This window comes from Peromyscus californicus, unplaced genomic scaffold (genome assembly GCF_007827085.1).
Source record: "Peromyscus californicus insignis strain IS unplaced genomic scaffold, ASM782708v3 Scaffold_5__1_contigs__length_169319896, whole genome shotgun sequence".
Taxonomy (NCBI): Eukaryota; Metazoa; Chordata; class Mammalia; order Rodentia; family Cricetidae; genus Peromyscus; species Peromyscus californicus.
Window position 1 is genome coordinate 159,772,182 of NW_026294573.1, and position 12,850 is coordinate 159,785,031.

The 12,850-nt window shown below is 41.2% G+C and overlaps 1 protein-coding gene across 1 annotated transcript; it reads left to right on the top strand.

Annotated features, from left to right (window-relative positions):
* Positions 1-2,321: 2,321 nt before the first annotated feature.
* On the top strand, positions 2,322-12,518 carry LOC128097555 (myelin P2 protein). The gene is made up of 4 exons (XM_052718147.1): positions 2,322-2,444; positions 3,560-3,732; positions 3,889-3,990; positions 11,542-12,518. Exons 1-4 carry the CDS (start codon positions 2,372-2,374, stop codon positions 11,590-11,592), a joined length of 399 nt encoding a protein of 132 aa, XP_052574107.1. The 5' UTR covers positions 2,322-2,371; the 3' UTR covers positions 11,593-12,518.
* The last annotated feature ends 332 nt before the right edge of the window (positions 12,519-12,850 follow it).

A 12,850-nucleotide genomic window follows, 5' to 3' on the forward strand; every position in this document is an offset into this window, starting at 1 on the left:
CAATTGATGATTTGCCTAAAAGAGATTATTTTCTTGGTATAAAATTGCATCACTGTTTTAAGTGTTCTACCATGGCAGTACATATGGCCTATTGTGAATCTTGAACAGCATCCTTATTCTTATGCTTAACTCAGGGGCCATTGGAATCCACAGATCCCTTCTTTTGTACTCTGCCTGAATACGGGTAGAGTGGTAAGAAAACCTTCAGTAACTTGTGCAGAAAAACTACACATTGACTGTTGTACTTCTTGATAGAATAAGGATGACAAAAGCTTGTGGGGGTGTTAGTGATACCATCACCTTCATAAAGTCTTGGGAAAAGAAAATAGCATATTCACTATATGAGTGCTCTTTACTGTTGTTTAAGACAGAGTCTCACTGTCTTAAAGTATCCTAATGGCCTTGAATTTGAGGCCTTCCACAATGCCCCTTTTAATCCTTGTTTGATTGTTTCTATCCCAATACAACAAACTTTCTCCACTTACATTACCTTGGGTTTAGGAGCGGGCTGACTAAGGAACTCTCCTGTTCACTGTTGGATCCCATGCAGAATTACCAGACACTGGCAATGGAAGATGACCCTGGCTCACTGTATATGCTGCCTCATTTCTCAGTCCATTTGATGCCAAACCACGTGACTGCAAGAGAGATGGTCCAGCTACAGTACTGGGGACCTGAGCCTTTGTAGTGAAGGATTCTATCCGTTAGAAGTGAAGTGGCTGTGGGGTATTTAGTTCTGTAGCCGTGAGCACTGGCAACTTGTGTGCTGAAAATGTAAAATCCAGTGCTAATAGTTGTTACTCAGCCAGCGTTAATGCTAGTATAGAAAACCTGGCAGGAAGGAGTGGCAGCCATCCAGCCATTCCTGGGAGCAAGACTAATATGAACTAGATTGACATTGGCTCCCCCTGGTCAAAGACTGGGATTCTAATGTGTCACCTGGTTCACTTGATTATCACTTCTGATGTTGAGAAGAGAGAGAGAGAGTACTAAAAGGCCATGGCGATATTAAGATTTCTGATTGTCAGTCAGGGTCTGTGTGGGTATGTGCACATGTATGCGTGTGTGTGTGTGTGTGTGTGTGTGTGTGTGTGTGTGTGTGTGTGTGTACCTGTGTATGTATGTGTGTATGTGTTTGTGTTTGTGTGTGTGTGTACCTGTGTATGTATGTGTGTATGTGTTTGTGTTTGTGTGTGTGTGTACCTGTGTATGTATGTGTGTATGTGTTTGTGTTTGTGTGTGTGTGTACCTGTGTATGTATGTGTGTGTGTGTGTGTGTGTGTGTGTGTGTGTGTGTGTGTGTGTGTGTGTGTTTTGTTGTGGGGATGGGGGGGGAGATATTAGTCCAGAGTTAGAGTCCAGCACTGAGGAACAAAGCTAGCTTAAACCCTGACTTTCGTTTTAGTTTTGGAAATAAGTTGCCTTTTCCTCCTTGTCAAGCTGGACATACAATAGTGTGTGTCTGTGGGGCTGAGAGGATGAAATGAGGCGATCTGAAGCAAGCCCATCACACGGGGACCATGCTACACTGAGCTCTCAGCATCCATCAGTGTTATTTTGTGGGAAATCACCTTTTTATAAATCTCTAGATCTTTATTAAGTGTCTTAAATTCAAAGTTGTCATAGAAACTAAGAACTTATTATCTCCAGGTTTGCTCTTTAAGAACCTGAAATGAAATCTTAACTGTGGTCAAAGAGCACACAACAGTGCTGCTTCTCATCCTGACACATGAATGCAACTTCTGTGCTCTGCTGTGACAGACTGACCTTCTTGTCTGCCTACTCAGCCTGCCCAGAATACGAAAACTATGCCAAGCCTCCCTCACCTCTGAATGTGTCCTCACACTGTGGCCCTCCTTTTCTCTCCCACAGCATATTTGAGACTCTTATTACAATGCTCACAGACCTTTTCCTTCTTTTAAGAAATTTGAATTGTGCAGAATCAGGATTAAGAGTCACCAAGATGCCTATACACATGAATGTGCACTCATACACACTCGTGGGCACACACACACACACACACACACACACACACACACACACACGATCATATAATACATAGAAAGACTTAAACACTCATATCAATGTAAGATCAACCAAAAAAATATTTTGAAGTTTCAAACAATACTTTCAGTTATTTTCATGGTTTTGAAACACACAGGGACATTATATGAGGGCTTCTTTTCCCATGAGTAGGCAGCTTATGACTTAGGAGTCATTCATCACCCGGTCCGTCACTGCTTTTCCCCATTGGATCTCAGGGTAAGTCACATGCTTTGGGTATGTTTGAAAAGAACTGTGTAAGGTCTCAGCAGCTCATGGACATCTGCTGCGTCCCACCAGGAACTGTGTTGAACTCTCGTCCGTCACAATGAGCAACAAATTCCTAGGCACCTGGAAACTTGTCTCCAGTGAGCATTTTGATGACTACATGAAAGCTCTGGGTGAGAAACCCTCCACGGTGAACATCCCTTTAAAGAAAGATGCGCGAGATTTTCTTCTGTTTTCTTTTTTTCCCCCAGGTGTCTGGGGAATGTTGTATGGGCTGAAGTGCAATCTTCTGTGTCACTCATAAAATTTACTTCCACTTAATTGGCAATTAATTGTTATAACTTAACTTAAATGAAGGTATTTATATGCATGGAACTTGAGGACAGCTTCACAGGTTTGTCATTGGAGACTTGGGAAAAAATATTAGAATTTTAGTCAATCCGTATTCTGGGATTTTGTGAAAGCTGGTTTAATAGAAATTTAGCATGCTCATAAGATTAAGAGTTGAATATTAGAAAACTGCAACTTAAAATTTTAATCTTTATACAAGCTAAAAATTCTTTTTCTCTCTCTGCCTTGAGTTTGTCTATTATTAAATAATCTCATAAGTGTGTGAAGCTTGAGAAATGAAACATCTCCTGGATGAGGATGTTTGTAATGTTTAAAAGTGGTTGAGATCAAAAGAACTGGTTGGCGGCAGTGAGTTCAGATTCAGTCACACTAATGAAGTGTTGGAACAGTGGCTACACACAGAAAAGGGTGACAGACAGTTTGTTTTATTTTGGTTTTTCCATCAGGCAGATTTAGGAACTACAAAATGTCAGAAATGAGATTCTATCAAGGATTTGAAGGGGGTTGTTCGCTATGCCCATAGCTCCTTATTGACGGAGAAAATATTACAAAACGGTGTGGGGGGTGGAGAGGGAGAAGAGAGATTGTCTCATTGAAAGCAGCTACAACGTTTGTAATTACAAAATGAAATATCTTTAATGCTTCATATGAATCTGAAATAACTTACTTTGTGGTAAGGGTAGCACTGGGCATGGCAAAATGGGCAAACTGAATAGTTTTACTCTGTGAACTCTGTAGGCATCACTGTTGTAGAACTACACTAAATGCTTATGTCACTGACATGCTTTTCACTCATTGTTGAAGCATGGGAGGAAGCCCTTGGGTGGAAGCCCCGCCATCTGCTCACTGAAGGTACCACTGATACAGAATGTGGCCACCATTGTCCCTCAGATGTGCTGCCTTTACCAACACAATTTGGTATTGCCTTGCTTTTCAGGTGTAGGGTTAGCCAACAGAAAACTGGGAAATTTGGCCAAGCCCAATGTGATCATCAGCAAGAAGGGGGATTATATGACCATAAGAACTGAAAGTGCCTTTAAAAATACAGAGATCTCCTTTAAGCTGGGCCAGGAGTTTGAAGAAACCACAGCTGACAACAGAAAAACCAAGGTAATATGTGATATTTTTCTTGAAAGTTGGTCCAGTCAACTATTGAGAGTCAGGATTGTTCCTTCTAGGAGCCAGAGGGGTGGGAAATGGACATGACTTTTGAGACATCTGTCATGGACACTGAGGCAAGCCAACCACATGAACTTGTCTTCGTAGAGCATGGTGACGCTGGAGAGAGGATCGCTGAGACACGTGCAGAAATGGGATGGCAAAGAGACCACCATAAAGAGAAAGTTGCTGGATGGGAAGATGGTAGTGGTAAGAGCATCCCCAGTTCTCAAGACAGAAGTAATCTATACAAATACATGGATTATGCTGCTTTCAAAATGCCCCTTGTTCTTTAGAATACAAAGGAACAGAAATGCTAAGACTAAAGCCAGAGTTGGGGTTTGAGGGGAAATACCATGAAAGATTCATAGTTAAGTCCTGTGTTAGCTCAAGACTTTCAAGGAGCAGTAGCTAAACAATAAATAGCAGTTCAAGTAGCAGTTTAAACAATTATGGAACTATGGATAAATGTCACTTATTTGGACAAAAAAAAAAACCCCAAAAAGCTAAGTGTATACTTAGAAAGTAAAATATAACCCCGACAAGCTCAATAATATATAGATCATTTGTAGTAAGAGCACTTTGCTTTCAATAGTCCATAGGAACTTACACTAACCAATCTAAAAAATGCAATCTAAGCTGTAAGTCCTGAAGACCTTTTAGTTGGCAGATCAGAATAAGGAAAAAGAGTCCACGAGATGGACTCTGAGGATTTTTAAGGCTGTGGCTCTTTACTCACTGATTAGCACAGGCACTGACTGTACATAAAATCCTCTAATGTTTTGAGTATTTCTTTCAGTGTGTATCGGGTCTTAGCTCTCGCTGCACAATAGATTTACATGGGGAGTCAGTTCCAACATGAGGGCTCCATTATAGATCAATCAATCCAAATCTCTTAGGGAGTTTATTAGACTGCTCTTTGGGTAAGGCAAATGTGAAAACCTTTTTTTATTAGTCACTATTCTCCTTGAGACTAAAACCAGCTTTTTTAAAAAAAACATTTTCAGAGAGAACAATGCTGGAGATCTGCTTCGGCGGGGGTGGAGGGTGGGGGAGTGGGTAGGGGTCCCAGGAGGGTGTGTGGAGTGTGGAGGATGGGGGGATGGGACACAATCTGAGGGTGAATCCGGATGACTGCCGGCAGCATTTACTGAAGAAAGAATACACCTTTTATATTTTAGAGTTGCGTATAGGATTAAATGGGAGAAAGGGGGCATGTGAGCTGGGGTGTGGACTGAGACCAGGGGTTGAGGAATCTAGCACTGACCTTGACAATAAGCACAGGGTATATTCTAATGGAAGGGCCACAAGTTCCTCTAGCCAGCGATAAGGAGAATGACTGCTTTAGCAAGCAGGAACCTTCCTCAAGCCCCTGAGGGAATGGCGGCCCGTATCCAAATGCCTGGCTTTGGGAAAAGGACTTCCTCTGCAAGCAGATACTATACAACAATTTAAGAGCAATTTTCATTCCTCAAGAGGATAAGCATTGAGTTGTTCCCTAGTTGCATCCTTTTGTGTCTTAGTCTTACTTTGTGGACCTATTTCCCTCTTAACACTCTCAAAATGGAAAGTAAGTCCTAATGTCTTACTCTTTTCCCATTACACAGTACCATTCTGATTTCTCTATACTTATTAACTGAACTCTTGCCTTTAATGGCCTCAGGCTTTACATCTGAATTGTAGGCATTTCATCCTTGCGATCAGGTGTGTCTAGTAAATCTCTAACTTTCTTGATCTTGGTGTAGTTAGGAAGGCACAATGGAATTCCTGGTTCCACAGTGGCAGGGATTTCTCACCAAAGAATTATTTTGTCTAGGGAGGCCACCATTGTACACATATTCATCATTCAAAGTCCAAACAAAATTCCCAAAGGGGAAGGCATTAACAGTAAGAATCATTAAAAAGGAAAGTAAAAAGGTGCTGGAGAAGTGTGGTGTGCAATATCAAAACGGTGGCACTTTGTCAAGCAGCAATGGTTGCACATGCGGTCTGTGCCATCTCCTCTTTCTTAAAATTTTTTTCATTTAGACATCTAGAAATTATGAAGAGATCTAATAGGGCTTGTCAGTCACCAGAGGATGACCAGAAGGAGAAGGAGAAGAATGAGCACAAAGGCTAGAATAATGCCCCAAATTTTCATGTCCCAAAAGAATTTAAGGAATTTATAAATCTTTCCACCATGGAAGCTGAGAAAGATTGTAACAGCATGACTTAACTTAGTCAATTGTAGTAATTTGGCCATGTAAGGCCTGTAACGAAAATGTCTGGATTATATAGGGCCTCTGCAGGAAGGGCTGCCCAAGGAGTTCAGGGTAAAGGGCAGGGTCTGTGAGACCTAGACTGTAACAGGTAGGGACTGAGGGATTCTGGGAGAACCTGGCAGCTAGGTCCAACTTTGATGTGTTAAATAGGCACCTCAGCCTTTTGTCCCGGGTTTGAAACTTGACACATCCCAGCCTTTTTGTTGACAATAAACGAACGATAAGGGATGAAGAAATCGTCTATGACTACTTCCTGCTGACATTGGGGCTTAGTTAGGGACCCAAAAGGTTGGAATGTTGACCAAATCCAGGAAGAGCAGCTGCTTCTCTTGCTGGCCTGGCTCTGTGGGAACTTCTGGAGTTGGAGCAGTCTGAAGTCTTTAAATGATAGGAAATCTGCTGGAGCAGACACATAACATATTAGGGGCAGAACATAAAGTTAATTTTATTTTTTCTTTTAGGTGTACAGTTGAAACTTCCAGGTCCACGGTCCTGGTAGCTGGGGGAGGGGAGTCCCAAGATCAGGGAAAGGGGAAGAATTCCTGCCCCCCCCCCACACACACTGCCAGGAATTGGCAGGTGGGGAAATGGGAAAATAGGCTGTTGATTAACAGGTACTTATCTGTAATTCATCTGACCAATGGGGTGTGTGTGTGTGTGGGGGGGGGGGGGATCCGAGTCAATTCCCTGAAGCTTACAAGAGCCTTTTAGAAGACTGTGAACAGATATTAGACAGATGTCTTTAGCACAAGGAGAGGCACTTTTAAATCTATACTTAAAAAACAACCAAAGAAAACTTACAATCTTGAGCTTGTGACTGAATAGGAGCCGTGCTTTACCGGCACTAGATGAAAAGCTTCTCAGAACTCCGTTGGTTAAAGTGAAAACTCTGAACTTTTGAAATCTTAATGTAACAATGGTATAGAGAGGGAAAGAAATCTGAACCAGTTTTCATATACCTTAAAGCCATATTCTTTCTTATACCTTCACGAACTGCATCCACACACCTCAAAACACCTTTTTACTTTTTGTTTTATGTCCTCAGACCTTTATTCACACCTTAAAACATCTTCTTAGACCCTAAAACTTTTTTTTAGATCTTCATAACTTAAGCTTTCATATCCAGAGACCTTACATAAACTTTACACTTTTTTTTTTTCTTCAATCATTCACCACAAGATACAGGTGGTTGACTACTGGGAGCAGTCATTGTAAAGCGAGCTCCTTTAAATAAAGGAATGGTAAAACACTACACTGAAATCTGTTTTGTGAGTTTATCTCTTTTTTTGAGTCTGGTAGCCAGGTAAACTGTGTGTAGACCTAGTAGCAGCAGTTCTAGGAAAGTGAGGCCTGAGGCCTGAAGAGAATTGAGAAGGCAGCTGAAGCCTTGGGAGAAAGGAGCTTGGTGCTTGCTGCCATTAAAGCGACCTATCATCTATCAAGACTGCATATTAATAAAGACATTATAGTAAAATACTTTATAAACTTAAAGTGCTCTCAATTTAAATATTTTCCAGTATTTTTTGTAATTTAAATGTTCTGTAAAACTCCAAAATTTCCTCTTAAAACAGTTTAAAATCTTTCAAAAATAAAATTTTCTTTTTTATTTCAAGAGGGGAAAAAACAGGACACAGACATAACCACACAAGGCAAAACCAAGCTCCAACAGTGGAAACCGTCTTTCCGAAGGGGCTTGGGTCATCCCCATGACAAAGCCTGCCCTCTAGGTCCCAGCCTGCTCTATTTAATTGTGGCTGTGATGACACAGCCACGTGTGCCGATGACAAGCATATGGCACCAACATCTCCAAAATTGTTAAGGTCCACCATTGCAACTGGGCTCTCTTTTGCAGGCCTCAGCTGTTCCCTGTGACCCTTTCATATCTTAAAACCAATCTCACCCGGTGACTCAGCGTTACAGTTTGGCTTTGTGCATTCTTGCGTCTGAGTGCATGGAGGTGTAGCTTTAATGCCTTATTAAGCAAACATTGTTTTTAAATCCTGTCTTTTGTAAACCTTGTTTGCAGGACAGGAATTATCATATAAAAATCTATCCTAATCAAAAATATCTTGGAGACCTGTTGTTCCCTCCTTGGTAGGCCCACTTCACGTGGTCGCATTTAATTAGGATGGCGGTGAAGTCACATGACACCCGTCTTCTCCAACCCTAGCAAAGATGGTGACCAGCCACTTGGCTGCCTAAAGATGGAATCATGCCACAGGGTTCTTTTAAGATTGCCTATGCATAGATTTTTAATTATCAACTCTCAGGGTTACTAGTTTTAACCTTTTTTAAAAAAATAGATTTTACAGATTTTTAACCATATCTAGTAAACTTATAAATCTTGAGGTGCCGAATGTTCACATAAACCAAGCATAGTTTTTTTGGCTGTTCTATTTTGTTTCCTTTTTGAAATGAATGATAAGCAGTGTTGGTTACTAGTGGGAAGTTCAGGGTCATGACAGAATGTGGTTGCTTAGTAGCAGAGAACTTTATTAGGAGGAAGAAGAGGAGAGATAAAAGGACCAGGCCTGGGAAGGAAAGAGAGAGAAAGATGGTGGACTGGGGGGGGGGGAGCGGAGCAGAGCAGAGAGAGGGTAGGGTCTGCATCCAGCTTTTTAAGGGCTCCCAGTGCGGAGCTATACCACACAGGCACTGATTGCGTGACTACTCCGGAGCATAGTTGCCAGCACACACTGACGGTGAAAGACGCAAGACTTTTGCTTAACTCCTGAACTGAACATGTGAAGTCATGTGGCTGGAGGGAGGGCAGAATTCTAACACTTTTCCCATCAGTGTCAGGCAGATCAACCTGACTCAGGTCACAGAGGGAACTTTAAATAATGTTATCCACACAAAGAAGACATCTAAACTTCTGCTAAACTGAATCCAGTGACCAGAGAGCTCAGAGATGGTAGCAGCAGAGACAGGAAAAATATCTGACCCATTTGTCTTAGCTCCATGCTTGCAACAAAACTTACAGACACACCAGAAAACATAGACCAATCCACATACATAAACGACAGACCAAAAACTTCCAGCAATGAAACAGAAGCAAGTGGGTGGTGATGGATGTCTCACTAATTGTCCTGGACGGGAGTATTGGGATCCCATTAAACCCACTCCATGTCCCAGATAGGGATCCCATAAAACAAAACAAACTATGATAATCCAAGTTACATGCACACACACACACACACACACACACACACACACACACACACACACACACACCCATGTATAGAATTTTAATTATAAGCTTTTTATTATATGTTAAAGCCAAATTTTGTTACAAATTATATAGATTTTAACCATGCCCAATGAGCGACTTACAAATCTTTTTTTAAAAATATACCTTAAATCAGTTTCTTATCACTTTCTTAAGCTTTAAACCTTGGAGACTACAGGAACCTGGGAAACATGAAAGATATTTTGCTTTGACCTGTGACATTTTAACAAAGGTGTCCTTTCACGTGACGGGGGAGCTGGAGGTAGAAGCAGGGGACTGCTTTCAGTGTCAAGGGCCTGGTGTAACACATTGCAGAGAGAAAGTTTCCACTGGCATGTGTTCCCAGACCTTTTAGAGGTGTAGCAGCACTGAATGTCTCTTTACAAACTTAAAGTGCTCTCAATTTAAGTATTTTCCAGTATTTTTGTAATTTAAATGTTCTGTAAAACTCCAAAATTTCCTCTTAAAACAGTTTAAAATCTTTCAAAAATAAAATTTTCTTTTTTATTTCAAGAGGGAAAAAACAGGGCACAGACAAAACCACACAAGGCAAAACCAAGTTCCAACAGTGGAAACCGTCTTTCCGAAGGGACTTGGGTCACCCTCTGGCTCCAACCTGGGAAGCATTACACAGCCTGCCTTCTAGGTCCCAGCTTGCTCCATTTAATTGTGGTTGTGATACCTGCCTTATCCCATGTCTCCAAGTCCAGGGGTCCCTGTTTCAGGAACCAAGGACTAAATTGTTGTACAAATTGTAGGAAGGCTGTTAGCCTAGAAGAAGCAAGCTTAATCCTTTTTTTCTTAAGAGTACACTGCATAGTATCAATTAAGAGTCTTCTTTCTTTAGACTCCTTCCGGCCCATGACTTCTCAAGTATATGTTTGTGGTGATATTGTGTTCCCCAATATATTGTGTGCCTTAATAAATCTTATCTGGGGTCAGAGAACAGAACAGCCACTAGATATAGAGGCCAGAAAATGGTGGCACACACATATACCTTCAATCCTAGCATTCTGGAGGCAGAGATCCATCCAGATCTCTGTGAGTTCAAAGCCACAATGGAAACAGCCAGGCATGGTGACACACACTTTTAATCTCAGGAAGTAATGGCAGGAAGCAGAAAGGTATATAAGGCATGAGGACCAGGAGTGAGAGCCTGGTTAAGGTTTTAGGCTTTTAGCAGCAGTTCAACTGAGATTCATTCTGGATGAGAACTCAGAGGCTTCCAGTCTGAGGAAACAGGATCAGCTGAGGAACTGGTGAGGTGAGGTGGCTGTGGCTTGTTCTGCTTCTCTGATCTTTCAGCATTCACCCAATACCTGGTTCCGGGTTTGTTTTTATAAGACCTTTTAAGATTTGTGTTACATATGTTCTTACTTTTCACCTTACTCTTACTTAGCTTTTCTCTGAGAAGGGGCTTGCAATACCCAAGGTGAAGTCCTATCCACACTGAAGTCGATGCCAAAGACCAGCTTCGGCAGAGGAGGGGGTGGGGTTCAGGTCCCAAAGAGGATTTTGATCTACAGTTAGAGGAGATACTGTCCATCATGTCAGGGAAGACAGGAGATCAGGCACTTGATGTAGCTGGTTGTGGACATCAGGAAGCAAGGACAGATGGACACTTGTACCCTGCCCACTTCTGTTTTAGTCTAAGGCCATGGTCCATGGAACGCACTTCTCTCAATGTGTGTCAGGTCTTCAAGTCTTCCCACCTCAACTAACCCAATATAGACTCTCCTTCAAAGACATGCCTTGAGGTTTCTTTTATCTTTATGATGATTCTAACTCCCACAATGCTGACAACCAACAGTAAGCGTTATAACTGTGATTTCTCTCTCTCTCTCTCTCTTTTTTTTTTTTTTTTTTTTTGGTTTTTCGAGACAGGGTTTCTCTGTGTAGCTTTGCGTCTGTCCTGGAACTCACTTGGTAGCCCAGGCTGGCCTCGAACTCACAGAGATCTGCCTGGCTCTGCCTCCCGAGTGCTGGGATTAAAGGCGTGCGCCACCACCACCCGGCTAACTGTGATTTTTTTTCTTGGATTCCATGCATAAAAATTGCTGCTTAATAAATATCATGGATAGAAACACAGATCAACTTTCAAAGTTTTCCTCAAATTTCAGTGGTCATAATTGTGAACTGCTGGAGAACTGGCATATGAATATTTTATTCCTTTCTAAATGCAATCGTATGAGTTCGTTGTAAACTGCTGTTTTATTCCAAATGTCATGTTCTCTAACTTGTATTTTAAATAGCCAATCTCCCTCTTTTAAGGAATGTATGATGAAGGGTGTGGTCTGCACCAGAATTTATGAGAAGGTCTGAGAAAATCATTTCATCATTCAGCCGGTGTTTGACCATCTAAGATTGGAAATCATTCCTCAAGACCTGCGTACACTGCAGCCGATTTGTCTGGGTTTTGCATTTGTCTTAATATGCCCTATAGGCAAAGGTTTAAATTGAGGATTAACCGAAAGTTGTTAATTTAGACATTTTCCATTTTCATCCATGTCTTTACTGTGTTAATCCCTCTGTACTGACTAGACACAAATAGTCCATGAAAATCACTGTCTGCTAAATTTCAACCTAGGCTGTGCTCATACTGTTTGAAACAATGATAAAAAGAAGTAATCAAATACTAAAAGAAAGTAAGACTATTGACCTTAACAGTGATAAATGTTTCTAGGGGCCTGGACAGTTATGAGGCAGGGGAAATCACAAAGGAAACAAAGCAAGAGGATGAGCTGTTTTAAACTGGGCAGTTGGAGTTTCAGCCAACAGGAGCAGCCTCCATTCCATTTCAGCCAAAGTTTATAATGTACAGACAATGAGATGCACAGCTATCACAGCAATTGAGTGTATTATGACAAGTGCATGTACCTATGCACTTCACATCCTGACCAACATAAACACATTTCCTTGATCTTAGAAAGCTTCCTCATCCCCCTCCCCAGGTAATATTTGTTCTGCCTCAACCCACAAGAAGCCAGGACGATACTGATTTGGTGCTAGATTAGATTTGCCTAAAACAGAACCAGACCTCATGTATTCATTTCTGTTTCCTTTCTAAAATTCAGCATTATGTTTTTCAGGTTCATCCAGATTGTTCCATGTATTAGTCTTTCTATTGATGAGTATTATTCCAGTGTATAACTGTATCATTTTAGTTATCCATCCTTCTATTGAGACAATTGGGTTATATAACCAGTGTTTGTATATGATGAATAAAGCTGCTACATTCTTGTACAAGACTTTATGAACATATGGTCTCTTTTGTGTTTAATAAATAACTAGCTGTAAAATTACTGACTCCAGTAATTCTTGATATGCAAGAATGTGCTTATGTAAGAATGAAACTAATATGTGATTGAGTAAATGATAATTGTGTGGCTGCTCACGGCAATCAGATGTTCATGGTGGTAGATGGCATATACAAATACAGAATGAGAGAAGGCAGGGGAAAATCCATGAATAAATGCGATGGATCAGTATAAATCCATGGTTTATTTCATGGTGTGAATATGAAATGTACCTTACGTGTTGAAGTCTTGACCCTTAACTGGTGGTGCTGTCATGGGAGATG